The 15,472-nt window shown below is 35.7% G+C and overlaps 1 protein-coding gene and 1 pseudogene across 1 annotated transcript; one reads left to right on the top strand and one right to left on the bottom strand.

Annotated features, from left to right (window-relative positions):
- Nucleotides 1-10,197: 10,197 nt before the first annotated feature.
- LOC143606486 (dimethylnonatriene synthase pseudogene) lies at nt 10,198-10,630 on the bottom strand (annotated as a pseudogene).
- A 313-nt stretch (nt 10,631-10,943) lies between these two features.
- LOC143606485 (uncharacterized) lies at nt 10,944-12,123 on the top strand. Its single transcript, XM_077082245.1, has 2 exons — nt 10,944-11,223; nt 11,813-12,123. Exons 1-2 carry the CDS (start codon nt 10,944-10,946, stop codon nt 12,121-12,123), a joined length of 591 nt encoding a protein of 196 aa, XP_076938360.1.
- Nucleotides 12,124-15,472: the final 3,349 nt, after the last annotated feature.

The following is a 15,472-nucleotide window of genomic DNA, read 5'->3' as shown; positions in this document are numbered from 1 at the left end:
ATAGGGAGACAACGTTCTTCCAAATACGATCGGATAAAATCTTTAGGTATTTCATCAACCGTTGGTGTAAATGAATTAAAAAAACCATCGTAGTCGAGCATCCAATCGGGACCAGTACCGGCAGGAGGCGTAGTGTAGCTTTGACAATCTACGTGATACCATTCTTCTACACAACCCGAAGATATATTGAAGATAAGCTTCTTAGGAGAATTATAACCCAAAAAGTAACCCTCAAAGGTCTTTTCATCGAATTTCCCGGCATCTTTCTTCAAACCGTACATGGACACCCGAATGGTTCCAAATACTTTAAGTTCGGCTTACGGTTATTTAGAAGTTCATAGCTTGTTTTCTTTCAACTTCTTTACAGTTAACACACGATTCAAAGTATAACATGCCGTATTCGCAGCTTCATTCCAAAATTGAACAGGAAGCTTAGAATCAGCAAGCATTGTTCTCGCAACCTCTATCAACATTTGATTCTTTCGTTTAGGCACACCATTTTGTTGGGGAACATACGGCGCACTGAATTCCCGATGTATTCCCTTTTGAATACAGAAGAAATCTAAAACATTGTTTTTGAACTCAGTTCCATTATCACTTCGAATTCGTATCACTTTCAATTTATACAGTGATTCAATCATAGTAATAAGGTTCTAAATCAAAACAGGTGTCTGATCTTTCAAACCCATAAATAAAACCCATGAGTATCTTGAGAAGTCATCAGTTACAACCAAGCAAAACAAATCACCCGCAATGCTAGCACGAGTCACTGGACCAAATAAATCCATATGAAGTCATTCCAGTGGTGTGACAATCGAGTTAATCGATTTACACGGGTGTGACTTCTTCTTCTGTTTCCCCTTCTTTCATGCAACGCAATGATCATTTAACTTGAAGTTCTTGAGAGTTACACCATCCACCAAATCATTAGCGATTAAATGATTCATTTTGCGAACGTGGATGTGTCCCATGTGTCGATGCCATAGAATCGAGTCTTTCTCCGTTGCCTTGGAGACAGAACACGTTGCCGAAGGCGAAACGTTTACATCAACACTCATGTCAAGTATATAAATATCATTTTATCGAGGTGATCGCATGACAACCATTTCTTCAGGAATTGTGTATCCCGGTTGAAGGATAACACACTCCTTGTTTGTGAAAATCGTGGTATATTTCTTATCACATATCTGAGAGACACTCAGCAAATTATGATCCACCTTTTCACAATAATTAACTTTCTCAAAAGTAACTGTCCCGTTTGAGACCTCTCCTTCTTTAGTAATCATCTCACCGTTATTACCAGCAAAAGCCACATAACCACCCTGAATCTCTTTGACATTATTCAGAAGATCAAGGTTGCCAGTAATATGCCGAGAGCATCCACTTTCTAATATCTACTTGTGACCTGACATAGACCTGGATGAACTCTACACAAAACGTAAAATGATTAGCTCATAAAGGCAGCCCGAGCCTCAGTCTTGGGCTCTCCTTTTGAGATTTTCAGAGATAAATTTAAATTAACACTTGCATTCGATACTTGAGAATAAGTGATGGGTTTCTTGGTTTTCTTCTTCAGGTAACCGTCACAAATAATTCCTGAATCAGTGTTTTTACAAATCGGTTGAACGCGATCAACAAATTTGTTTAATACATTAGGTGTTTCAACCCGAACCACTTTCCTCGGGTTGACATTTGAATACATTATAAAACTTTCATCAACTTGAGTTTCTTTCAAATTATGATTCATTTCATTCTTTTGAGTTGATGATGACTTAATATCGTCAACCTTTGCTTTCCACTTCTTCGAGACATGACCAGGTTCACCACATTTAAAAGACAAATGAGTGTCTAAGGATTTTTGTGGTGAAACACTTGTTTTGTTTTATATGCAAAGGTTGAGGAATATCAACATCAGATTTTTCAACAGTTACTGTCTTTGAAACTTCGTGTTTTAATCCCTTTTTATTTTTGTAAAATTCAAGATTAGTTGAATTCGATGAATCCTCCATTCCTGATGATTTCACAAATTTTATAGGTTTAAACATTTTGATAGTAGGATTCCCTTGAAAATTCTTTAATTTTGATTGGTTAAACTTTTGTTCAAGGTCAGTAACTTTCGAAGTATCATCTTGAAAGACACTTTCAATCATTTCGGGATTCAGGAGATTCATTGGAACTTCCTTATCCAAAAATACTTTAGATAACCCTTTTATCTTAAAGACTTTTCCATTGAAAGATTCTGGTTGAGGATTGATAAACTTCATTAAATCCTCATCAGACACTGAAGGCTTGTCTGATTTCTTTACTTTGGAAAATACTTTAGGATCTTTCAATGAATCAACCGAGGGCTTTGAACCATACCCTGCTTGTTCAAACTCCTCAGGTTCACACAATATATGATTGTCAGAAGGTATGTTATCATTTTTGACAATCACATCTGGGTCAATCAATTCCTTAATTGAACCGTCTAACTCATTTTTAGTAAAAACTGATTTACTCTTAATATAAATCGGTTCTTGAGTTGTTTTAGTTGGTCCAAAATTTTCAGATTCAACAGCAGGTATTTCTGGACTTATAGATTGTTCGACAACAGGAATGCTGCTATAATCTCCTTTGAAAGGAGGAGGAATCTCAACATAACCCAATCCTGCTTTACCATTTTTCTTGTGATTACTATTGACTTCAATAATTTCATTTAATTGAAAAGAGGAATCACGAAATTTTCCTAGTTTATTCTTTAATTCTAAGATTTCATTTTCCAAGTCAATAATACAGGTTCGGAGTCTGAGAATCTCCTTGAAATTTTGCTCAACTATGATACTTTTACAATTAACTAAAGCTTTTAGATCACGATTGCTAACAGACAAGTTTTTAATTTTAAGTGTCGATTGTTCCAATAATTTGGATTTTTGTCTGTAGCATTCATTGACCATGAAATGCTCTTTTGTGAGAGTAGTGTACAGTTGTAAAGTTGACTCAAGTTTGACTTTGAGTTCAACACATTCAGCACACTCAGTCACAACTTTCTGTTGTAAGGCTGACTCAAGTTTGACTTTGAGTTCAACACAGTCAGCACATTCAGTTACAGCTTGTGAAGTTATTGTCTCTTTTAATGCATTAACAGATACATTAATTGAAGATTTAGCACATACCTCTTCAATCTTAGCCATGCAAGCAAAGGATTCAGTTTGCTCAGATGCTAAATGATCCGAATCAGTTTCTGAATCAGATGTGTCACTTTCTTCTGATAGATTATCACCACTTGCATCTTCAAAATTTTCAACCTGTTCTACCAAAGCAAGTTTGGCTTGATTTCCTAGTAGTCGTTGAGACCAGTCCACACCTTCATTGGCAACAAGAGCTTGAGAGTTGGTCGGCTTATTCTTTTCACCATCTGATGAACTCTTCGTATTCTGATCATTTCCAGATGAATGCTTTCCCAGAGTTCTCTCAGAATTGTGTGGACCCGAATACTCTGATGTGTTGTAAAACACTCGTATTTTCCGCACGTTTTATCTACGTATTATATTATATTTTATATGTTTTAACTCGTTTTAGATAGGTTTTACATAATTTTATTCATATTGTAGGTTTTGGGTGAAAGGAAGAGAGAAACCGAGCTTTTGGAGTAGTTTACGAGCCTTTTACGCATACGTTTTCAAGTAAAAAATCAAGGCCCGGTCCGTTACATCATGGAAAAGTCCAAGCCTCATATTATAACATAACATAAAAAAAGAAAAAAAACCCTAAGTGGGCAGCTGCTGGCCGATCGCAAGACAGCAGGAAGGAAGGGAAGAAAAAATCTTTTTTGTGCTAGGGTTCTTGACTTGTGGCGGCTAGGGTAGGAAGAAGGTAGTAAGTGCACGCCTCGGGATCATTCACCATCAGTTTTTACAGCCACGAGCAGCCTCGGAACAGCCTATATCCTTACATCTTTTTCATTGTTCATCAACTTTGATTTTCTTGTTTAATTGTTAACTAGTTTTGCAATTACTTGAAAGATTGATTTGTTATTGATTATTGGTGATCATTGGATGTTTGTTAAGATGTTTGAGATGAGTTTAATGATGTGTTTATTAAATGTTCATGGCTGTCCAATTATGATTCTCGGCTAATCTTGTTAGTTCTACCTAGGAATGATGAAAATTGTTAATGTTTGATGAGCTTGTTGGATTGTTTGATTGCTAGACGTATTTTGCTATTGTAAAGTTTAATTTAGACTTCAAATAGGTTGTGTTTAAGGGCTGGGATTATTGGTTAATTTATTGCATAAACCCCGTGTGTTGATTGATTAGTTTTGTATTGATTGATCGGTGCGTTGTTTGATTCTAGACTTGGTGTTTAGAGTTTGTTTGCGGTAGGAACAACCGTAGGGTTTTGTTGCATGATTAATTGATTAAAGTACAGCGGTTAGACACCTTCTTTGAGACCGAGAGGTGATAGGAAGTTAGGGTCATCTCATTGCCTTTACATGCTAGAATAAGGATTGCGCGAGAGCGAGTTCGTTTCTTGTCAGGTTTAGGTGTTTTGAGTGACTAGTTGATCTATTTTAGTTTAAGTTGAATTGTTCCTCTATCCTTGGTTGTGTAGTATTCATTGCCATTAGGGTCGAGTGTTGGTGAGACCGAGAGGTGATCTAGCATTAGAACACGTTAGCAATTATTTCCCGGTTTGGTCGTTTTAGCCGATTTTGAGTAGTTAGGGTTTATTGAGTGAGACCGAGAGGTAATCCAGTGAGCCCGAGCGATCCTTAGTCGTGTCATCTTTAGAGACCGGTGTATTGAAGTCATCCAATCCATTAGCTTGTTAGGCCTACAATTTGATTCAGACCTAGGTAGACGTTTTTCTCCATCCTAAGTTAACACAGTTAGTTTTCCGTTAAGTTTTCTAGTTTTGGTAAGTTTTGTTAGTTAGTCCAGTTAGTCCTGTTAAGTAATTAAAAATCAAAAAAACCAATTAAATATTATTCTAAGGTAGGTCTTGTCTAGGGTTAGTAATCGTTAACGTCTTACGTGTCCACGTGTTCGATACTCGGACTTCCTAGGTCTATACTACTTGCGATCTGTACACTTACCGGTTGTGTGTGGTTTTAGGATTTTCGTTTTAATATTAAAGCTTAGTTGTGAGGATCATTATTATAGGGTTATTAGACATACATCATACTCCTTCCTCGGTTTATCACATTCTTTTGCAAAATGACCGAAATCTCCACAATTATAACATTTGGCCTTCAGTTTATCAAACCCAACTCGCTTGTTCAAAGTTGGTAGATCTTTACCCGTTCGTTGCATGAATCTTTTCACTTTCCTGACAATCATCGCCATATTCCACTTAAGATCCATCAACTCAAGATCATCGGGGTCGATCTGGTCATAATCTTCATAAGTCAATTCACTTGTAGCAATCATACTCCCAACCAGTTGTTCGTAAGAAGTCATGAATGCACTAACAAATGCGAACTACTTCTCTGCTTCTTGAAGATTGACATTAGGCAACGAGCTTGAAGAACTTGCACTTGAACCAGAATTAGCACCAGATGCCATGAAGCATACATTAGGGGTACTACTACCATTCGCAGATTCTTCTGTTGAATTCTGTGTGAAGAATGCGGTGATTGGGACTAAGCTTGAAGAATTATTAGCAGGTAATGAACCACCATAAAGAGAAGGATTTTGATTCTGATTATCCTTCAAAGACGTTTGGCACTTCAACTTAAATTCTCTTTCTTCAATCTTGTTAATAAATTTCTCAGCAGTGAGTTGATCATTTCTAAAATAACCATTCTCCTTTAACACAAGTAAGAAAGTAGAATACGAATGTGGTAAAGCATTCTTCAAGGTGTCAATCTTGTCCACCTCAGTCGGTTCAAGATTCGCTGTAGTCATTTCCACAACCAGATGACAAAAACGACTTATCATCTCTTCAACAGTCTCGTTTTTCAGCAAAGTAAAATTTCGAAACTGAAATTTCACTAGAGTCTTTTTACTCTCGAGTGTGTTTCCCAAGCTTCTAGTCATAAAAGTTGCAAATAGAGACGCACATGTCTTTATTGTGCTATATTGACGAAAGATTTGCTCGGGCAATGCCATAGTGAGAATAGAATAAGCTTTGGTCTCACTTTCATAATCTTTAATCTCTTGAGCTTCATAATGTTCATGATCTTTCGTAGTCCAACCAAGTGTGTCACTTCCTACAAGAGGTGACTTGTAAACTACATCAAGAAAACGTACACTACTTGGATGTACAGAACCCAAATGAGCACAAAAAATCGGTTCCCAATGAGCAAACTCAGACAGCTTCAGGAGTTTTGGACAGTTGTTATGAGTACCAATTTCATTGTCCATGGTCAACATCTGCTGCATTAACGCATTATGGGATGCTAATGCAAAATACGTGGCATTTTGAGAAGCCATGTTATCACAAGTTTGCAAAGTTAGGGGACTAAACTTGTCAAATTTTAAAGATTATGGTTACTGTTTAAACGAATGAATATTGTTTAGCGAATGTGAGAAAATGGATAGCGGTATGAACAGTTTAACAAATGAAAGTAGATAACGAATGTGAGAAAATGAAACGAATGAGAAATGAAACGAATGTGGTTACCGAATAGCAATTTTGAAGAACGAATGTGAAAGCGAATGTAGTTGAAACATAACGAATCAGTTGGAACGAATGTGAAATGAATGAGTTTGAACGAGTGATCAATTATATGGTAACGAATGATTGATTAACGAATCAATCTTCAAACAGTTAACGAATCAGCCTTCATATCTTCAAACATTCAAATCTTAGTCCAGACTTGTCCGAAATCAACATAAACTATATCAATCGGCTCGGAATTCGAATCCGGACTTCAATATGCTAGTCTGTTCCAACAAACACTCAAATCCAGACCTCAATTGTCCAATTAACCACCAGCCATTAACATCCGATTCAAACTTATCGATTAACTATCAATTCACTCAGATTACCTATCCAATTCAACTTAAATCCGAACTCAAACCTCTATAACCAGTTCCAATTACCTTATGAATACATCTAATTATAGTTATCTCAGTTCAATTACTGTTACGATGAGACTATGTTTCACCGGAAACTTAACCACACACCAAGTCATATCGATTCATACCGAAATTAACTCAATACGTGATGAATGAATACAATTAATCAACGAAACACCACGAAGATCCGATCAAATGTCTCTGATACCACTTGAGAGAGCCTGATATGGATCTAGATCTAGGATAACATCATGTTGTTCGTTGATTAGGTATACGATTAGATCGATTACTGTTATGTGTGTGTACTGTGTGTGTTGAGAGGATATTTGGGCAGAGTAACGACTCAGAAGGATAAAAAAATAGAACTGTTACATTAATGATAAACTTCAGGTTTATATAGGAGATGACCACATTCGTTAAGGATTAACTTAATGAATGTGTCATTCATTACATTAAAACTAGACGAATGAGTCTTTCATTCGTTATACATTATAATAAGCGGATGGCCCCACATTCGTTATCTCATTCTTTAAACTTGGTTAACGAATGAGCTTACATTATACGAATGTGATGCATTCATTACGGGGTAACGAATGTATCTTACAATAGAGCGAATGGCATATTTACAAAATAGCCCTTATATTATCCTGTAATTATCATAATAAACTAATAAAGACCGAGACGTACAAAACGTGTATCAACAAACACTCATTATTTGTTTTTATTCAAATGTCACATAGATAACATTACTTATGCATAACCAAAGTACATTTTTTCTTATTTAATTATGTCACATTTTTTTACTTAGTTATTTTTAAAAGATGAAGGAAAATACATTCCTACTACATTAAAATATTGGTCAAAAATTCTTTATAATGATAATAAATTTATTTGAATATAATTTGTATGTTATAACTTAATTTTTATGACCAATTCCAAGTTTTGAATGGTATTCACGATCCATTAAGTATTTTGACTAATTTAATCCAATTGAAACACCTCTAGCTCAATTCACTTATAAATAGAGCTTCATTCCTTCTCATTTTCTCACAAGTCAATTTACAAAATATTGTTGTTATTCTCTTATTTTGGTGATTTTCACCCACTTTGATTTATAAAGTCAAACCGTGAAGTTCAAGATTTATTTTTTTATTATCTAAGTTCTTCTTCCGGGTATATCATGTTTGTAGTGTCTGCTTTTTCGGGTCGTTTAGAACTTAATTTTATATTAAAATTTATTTAACATTAGTGTTAGTTCATCAAAAACGAACTTGACTCGCTTATGTATTTATTTTATTCGGTTTAGTTATTTTCTTTGTCCAACATCTAAAGTCAAATCTTTTCATCTCTCTCTGAAATATAATATTTTTACCATGTCAGAAACGAATCCAACCTATAGTTGAGTTCGGGTCCGACCGTAAATGAACCACTCGCTTAAACTCGTTTTGGGCAACGTGTATCAACAAACACTCATTATTTGTTTTTATTCAAATGTCACATAGATAACATTACTTATGCATAACCAAAGTACATTTTTTCTTATTTAATTATGTCACATTTTTTTACTTAGTTATTTTTAAAAGATGAAGGAAAATACATTCATACTACATTAAAATTTTGGTCAAAAATTCTTTATAATGATAATAAATTTGTTTGAATATAATTTGTATGTTATAACTTAATTTTTATGACCAATTACAAGCTTTGAATGGTATTCACGATCCATTAAGTATTTTGACCAATTTAATCCAATTGAAGCACCTCTAGCTCAATTCACTTATAAATAGAGCTTCATTCCTTCTCATTTTCTCACAACTTAATTTACAAAATATTGTTGTTATTCTCTTATTTTGGTGATTTTCACCCATTTTGATTTATAAAGTCAAACCGTAAAGTTCAAGATTTATTTTTTTATTATCTAAGTTCTTCTTCTGGGTATATCATGTTTGTAGTGTCTGCTTTTTCAGGTCGTTTAGAACTTAACATTATATTAAAATTTATTTAACATTAGTGTTAGTTCATCAAAACGAACTTGACTCGCTTATGTATTTATTTTATTCGGTTTAGTTATTTTCTTTGTCCAACATCTAAAGTCAAATCTTTTCATCTCTCTCTGAAATATAATATTTTTACCATGTCAGAAACGAATCCAACCTATAGTTGAGTTCGGGTCCGACCGTAAATGAACCACTCGCTTAAACTCGTTTTGGGCCGTTTCAGATTTTTCTCGAAATGTTTGCGACTTAATAATGTGACTAAGATATATTAGAACCCAAATTCTTATAAAACAATTAAAAGTAACCAACTTATTAGTTTACGACGTAAAGTCTAAAAAGGCAGTTATAGAGTAAATATTTTTTTTTTCTTTTAAAGGTTTAAAACACTAAATCATAAACCGAATTCTTTTAAGTCTTCTATTTTTGTCTATTTTCTTGAATCCTATATTGAACCTAGAAATATTTTCTAGGACCGCTCGTCGAATCGAACTCATCTGATTCAGCTCGCTTAAACGCATAGTTCGCTTTTACTCGCTTACTATAACATGTGATTTTCTCACACCCCTTTTTAACGTTTTTACATTTTTAGGGGTAGCATATATATCCTACAAACTCAAAGTATTTACTATTTCATTTACAAACTACAATTCGTTACATGGACTTGTGTGTTTACTTGATTACTTTCTCGAACTTACTTGCATGTGGTAGCCTCAATAAGTATGATCATACGCTCCCCCCCTCCCATTGCACTCAGGACCATTTTGTCATGAGTGGAAAAGAGTCTCTTTATCCGAGTATGTTGGTTGTTGCCAACTGGAAAGGACCTTACTTGCTCGATTATCTGAGTACGGTGGTCGTTACCAATTGGAAAGGACCTTACTTGCGTGATTATTACACTTGTTCATGGAATTTTATGATTTTTACGTATTTATATCAAACTATGTGAACTCACCAACTATTCAGTTAGTTAACATTATTTTATATATATGCTACAGGTACCATTATTAGAGGATATGCCATGACGAAGACACTAGACTTAGGATATTTTAAATAAGTGGACAAGTTGATTTGAATGTTTCTTTATATTAAATGTAATTTGTTTTCTTTGAACTTGTGTACTTGAAGTTTAAATAAATTAATGATGATATTGTCATTTAATATTGTTTGCTTTGAACTTGTGTACTTGAAGTTTGAATAAATTAATGTGTACTTGTGTACTTAAAGTTTGAATAAAGCTCTTGAGAAAGCCTTGGAACAATGACAACTTCAAGTGGTTTCACCTTAGGCAATGCAATTCCTAACCCTTCAGTCATATCCACCAGCTTCCCGATCTTTGAAGCGACCGAGCAAGCATCAAGTAAATCACTTCAAAAGCAAACTAAATTGTAGCACACATCATCCTTCCAGAAATAAACAGAATGTATTCAAAATTCTTACCTTGATAATTAGGTTTGCTTGTTCCTTAAGAAACCTCTCAAGTTTAAACTCATTGGGATCCAACCACACTTGTGGATCGCGATGTAGCTTCCATAGGATCACTATTAACCTAGCCCCTTTGGTGGTGTGATAGCCCCCAATGTAGCAGTCCTCCATTGCCTCAAGCAGTCCGTCTAAGGGACCGGGTGGGTACATTCTTAAACCATTCGTAAGGGGCGCTACCCAACACCATGGCGCCCCCAAAGCGCTGGGAACACCGCCCCAGGGTGCTATGGGCACTACGGAGGGGGGCACTTCCCACATAGCATCAGGCTTCTCCTTTCTTGGTCAAACATAGCCGTTCAACGGCTAGTTTATAACAAATTCAATTTTTTTCCTATATACTCACCAAACATCTAAACTTTCTAAAATAATCTCTACAAATGTCTCACACGTTTAAACACTCTCTACAAACCTTAAACCAATTTTCATAATTTTTTATAAACTTTTTATTCAAAACACCAACAAAATGGATTCTCCCTCTTCGTCCGACATAATCAATCGATTTTTTCAAAATAACGGGCACACGGCAGATGAAGAGGCGGAAGAGGAGGCGGTTACGAGTGTAGTTACACTCGCAACAAAGTATATGCAATTTATTAATTCTCCTCCTCGACCGGTTTTGAAAAGAGAATACATTGAACGAGACCATGAGGGCGCAAACGATCATTTGATGAAAGACTACTTCATTGACTCGCCAAGATACAAGAACCCAAAGACTTTTAGACGTCGCTTCCGGATGTCTAAACGTTTATTTTTACGCATTGTCCTAGATTTGGAGCGCTAGTATGATTACTTTATGCAAAAATGGGGCGCACGAGGGCTGTTAGGATTGACCAGTATCTAGAAGTGTACGTCATCGTTACGCGTGCTCGCCTACGGAACCACGATCGATATCAATGACAAGTACTTAAAAATGGGGGGAAATGACTCGAGACACCTTGGAGTATTTTTGGCAAGGCATTTATTAAAGTTTTAGACAAATTATATTGCGTTTATATTAATTTTTTTTATTTAATAATTTTAATATAGGCATAATACAACTATACAGTGCACGTTATCTTAGAAGACCCACTTGGCATGACCTAAAATAGACTTACTCGGTGCATGAAAAGGAACATGGTTTACCCGGCGTGATCGGGAGTATAGATTGTATGCATTGGAAGTGGTTTAACTCTCCAATTGCATCGCGAGGTCAATATACACGTGGTGACCAGAAAGTACCAACGGTGAGTCTTCAAGTGGTTTCTTCGTACGACCTTTGGGTTTGGTCGGCCTAGTTTGGCAGCCCTAGTGCCAACAACGACATAAACGTTTTGGATGTGTTGCCCGTGGCAGACGACTACATCTCCGCTACCGCACCAGTCGCATCGTTTTGGGCTAATGATAACTACTATCCACACATATACTATTTGGGAGATGAGATATATCCAGAATATTCTATTATTGTCAAGACGTTTAGTGACCCGATGGATAAAAAGAGAAACTATTTTAAGAAAGTACCAGAGTCTTCGCAAAAGGACATCGAGAGGTGTTTAGGGGTTCTTCGTCAACGTTGGCATTACATGAAAAATCCGTGTCGTGCATGGACATTGGAAAAAATGAGAGATGCTATGTATACGTACATCATATTGCATAACATGATTTAGAAGACAATAGGAGAGCAATATGCCAACATTATATATCGGGGAATGTCCAACAACAACCTCAAGCAACTATGAAAAATGGAGGAGAGGTTGCAAAATGTATACTAAATGCGTTCAAGTGAGTTACATAATGCACTTATGGCGTATATGGTCCAACATGCTTGGTTGGTTCGACCAATTCGAGGCGAAGGTGAAAATGTATTAAGCAGGGATGATAAAGGAGACGAGGAAAGTGAAGATGAACTTGACGGAGACGAGGATGGCGAAGATGACGAAGACGGTGAAACGAAGACAACGAAGAAGACGAAGACGAGTAATTTCTAGTCGGTTTTAATTTTAATGTAAAATTTATTTATTTTTGTAATGAAATGTTATTTGCATTATTTTAAATAAAAAATAAATAATAATAATAATAATAATAATAATAATAATAATAATAATAATAATAATAATAATAATAATAATAATGAGGTAAATGATTGGAAGGGGCTCCATCCACTACACCCATTTTAGCTAGAAAGCCCTTATGATGGTGTGACGCCACATAACGCATAAAGCCTCTATAGGTGCTTCATCCACTACACATAGTCTTAATGTTTCTTTTACTAAATCTTGGAGGTAGGCTAGGTTTTTGGTGTCCGATTCTTCGACCTATTTGTTTATTCCTACATGGGTGTCAAGCTCTTGTTGGGCTACCTTTAGGATGTGAGGGTGGTTTAGTAATAAAGAGCAATGTTTTCATAATCGGATTGGACAGCAAACCGGACAGGCAACCGGTTAACTGTTTCAACTAGTTGGACTGGTCACCGGTCGAACAACTTTGGTAAAAAAAATGATGGGCATGACTGGAAAAAAGTTTTTTCAAAAAAAAATATCATAGCTTGCTGGTTCAACCGATCCGGTTTCTGGTCAGACCGGTTGAACCGTTTCGAACCGGCCGGTTCTCTGGGAACCGAGCGAAATATAAAGAACCGGGCCGGTCATTGGACCAATCCCAGTTGCACCGGTTCCGACCGGCTGGTACGATCACATCCGGTTTCAACAACATTGATAAAGAGAGTGCCCATGTGTCTCTGCTGTGCTTTCTAAGCCAGTTAAAATTAGAACCTTCAAATTAAAATGGTTAATGTTATCAAGAGTTGGAATAATTCCAAAATAAGCCCGATATAAATAAGTCTATTTACTTATTTAGGTTATTGTTATTAGTTTTTAAATGGTCAACTGAGTCTATCGAGCATGTGAAACAAATCAAAAGTCATCGAACCATAATTTTTAAACGTGTGAAACCACATAAATGTTTTTTTAGAAAAGTCTTTACAATCATATTTAACACATTATGTAGTTATAGAATTCAAACAAAATGAAAACAATGCGTTTGCACCAACCTTTACGAGTGAATCCTTTTGACCCGTTAGCTATCTAATTTATAAGTTAAAAAGGAATGGGCAATGTTAAACTAAAAAGATGATTATATGATGGTATATTTTGAAACTTTCCCAAATGGCCGGGGTGGTTCAGTGGTTGTATACTTGTATGTATGAAAGCGAGATCTCTAGCCATTTTTTTTATTTTTAAAACTTTATCTTACATTTAATTTAGTTCTTCTCCAATAATTATTATTTCATTTTTTAAACCAAAATGAAAAATCTAAATACAGAGTTTTTATTCTACTAACTTTTATTGAAAACCAATTCATACAAAAGTGTAGCGTATTTTTTTGTTGTCGTGATATTAAATAAACGGTATTTTAGACACAACTCGTTTTCATATAAAATTTATATCAAAACCTATAAAAAATAAATATCACACTTAGAGAATAGAGATTGTAAAATATAATAATTAGATAACATGTTATTAAAGACAAAATAAATTAACGGTTATAAAATCTGGAAAAATAAACAAAATAAAAATAAGGTAGCCTATGGTACGCAGCAATGACAGGGGGATGGAATGATTCATTGCGTGAGAATGAAAAAATGGATGTTGGTTGTTTAATGGAATAGAATCATCTATTACATATGGAATTCATTCCATCAAAACCATTTATTCCCAACCCCCTTCTTTTTTTTTACATTTCATTCCTCATTTACTGAGTACGATGATGATGATGATTCCTCATTTACCCTATTTTCTTAACAACACCACCACTTAACAAAAACAACAACCACCACCAGCACCATCTGACCACCACCACCATTGTCGCCACCACCACCTTACCACCAGCGCTACAACCGATGCCTCCGCCATCATCGCCACCACCGCTACCTTACAACCAGCGTTACCACCGCCACCTCGTTGTGGTTACCACCCCAACCATTGTCATCGCCTCCGCTTGGCCATCACCGCCACCACAACTGTCGTTGCATGACCACCACCATCTGACCGCCACCACCATTGTCGCCACCACCGTTGTCGCCATCACTACTAATGCTACCACCGCTTGACCAGTGCCACCCCCACCACCACCACCGCCACCACCACCACAACCAGCACCACCCCCACCATCACCACAACCATTGCCCCTGCCGTCTGACCGCCGTCACCACCACCATTTTCGTCACCGGAGCTACCACCACTGTCGCCATGTAGTTTTATTTTTTATTTTTTTGGTAAAAAAATTATTTTGAGATAGAAGTGTTTTTGTTATTTCTATTTCACTTCTACAATTTTTTATTATACCAAACAACATAAAGTAATAATTCATTTCATTCATGTAGTTAACCAAACAAGACAAAAAAAACAGTAATAATCCAATTCATTTCCTTATCCATTGCATTTCTTCTCTCATTCCATTCCCTCTTCATTCTATTACCTCCAACCAAACATACCCTGATTACAGGTATGGCTATTCTTTTAGTCACTCTTTTACCATTACGTTTCATTATCCGTTTCTTAAAAAATTTCCCTATTTTCCACCCAAATGAGTTATATTCCGCACGCTATAAATTGTTATCCTAGAAACTTAAGACTTAAGTAGGTTTCAAAAGCTTTTACAATTGAATATACAAGTTTGATACTTGAACTTTTATCAACTTTTGTTATTTTTTATAACAGTTACGTATTTTACCCTTATTCAAAACTAACTACCCCATGACTCTTTAAAAGACTATAACTTTTTCACACGTTAATATTTTTTTGAACAAATTACATCATAAAAAAGAGCATTTTATTCTCTTTAATTTGAGTATCATATTGCTATACTTTTTTAACTTTAAAAAATTAGTATACTACGTAATTACCGGTTATGATTGACAACAAGTCGAGTCAGGCGAGCTCGGGTTATGTGTAAGACCAAATTAGGGTCGGAACGAGTCGACACAAAAAGGGTTAATTTAGTTCGGTTCGTGTCGGT

This window comes from Bidens hawaiensis, unplaced genomic scaffold (genome assembly GCF_021521415.1).
Source record: "Bidens hawaiensis isolate Kalapana, Puna unplaced genomic scaffold, B.hawaiensis_p1.1 tig00074988_1, whole genome shotgun sequence".
NCBI classification, from domain to species: Eukaryota; Viridiplantae; Streptophyta; class Magnoliopsida; order Asterales; family Asteraceae; genus Bidens; species Bidens hawaiensis.
The sequence above is the reverse complement of the archived record's forward strand: the minus strand, read 5'-3'. Positions and strand labels throughout refer to the sequence as shown.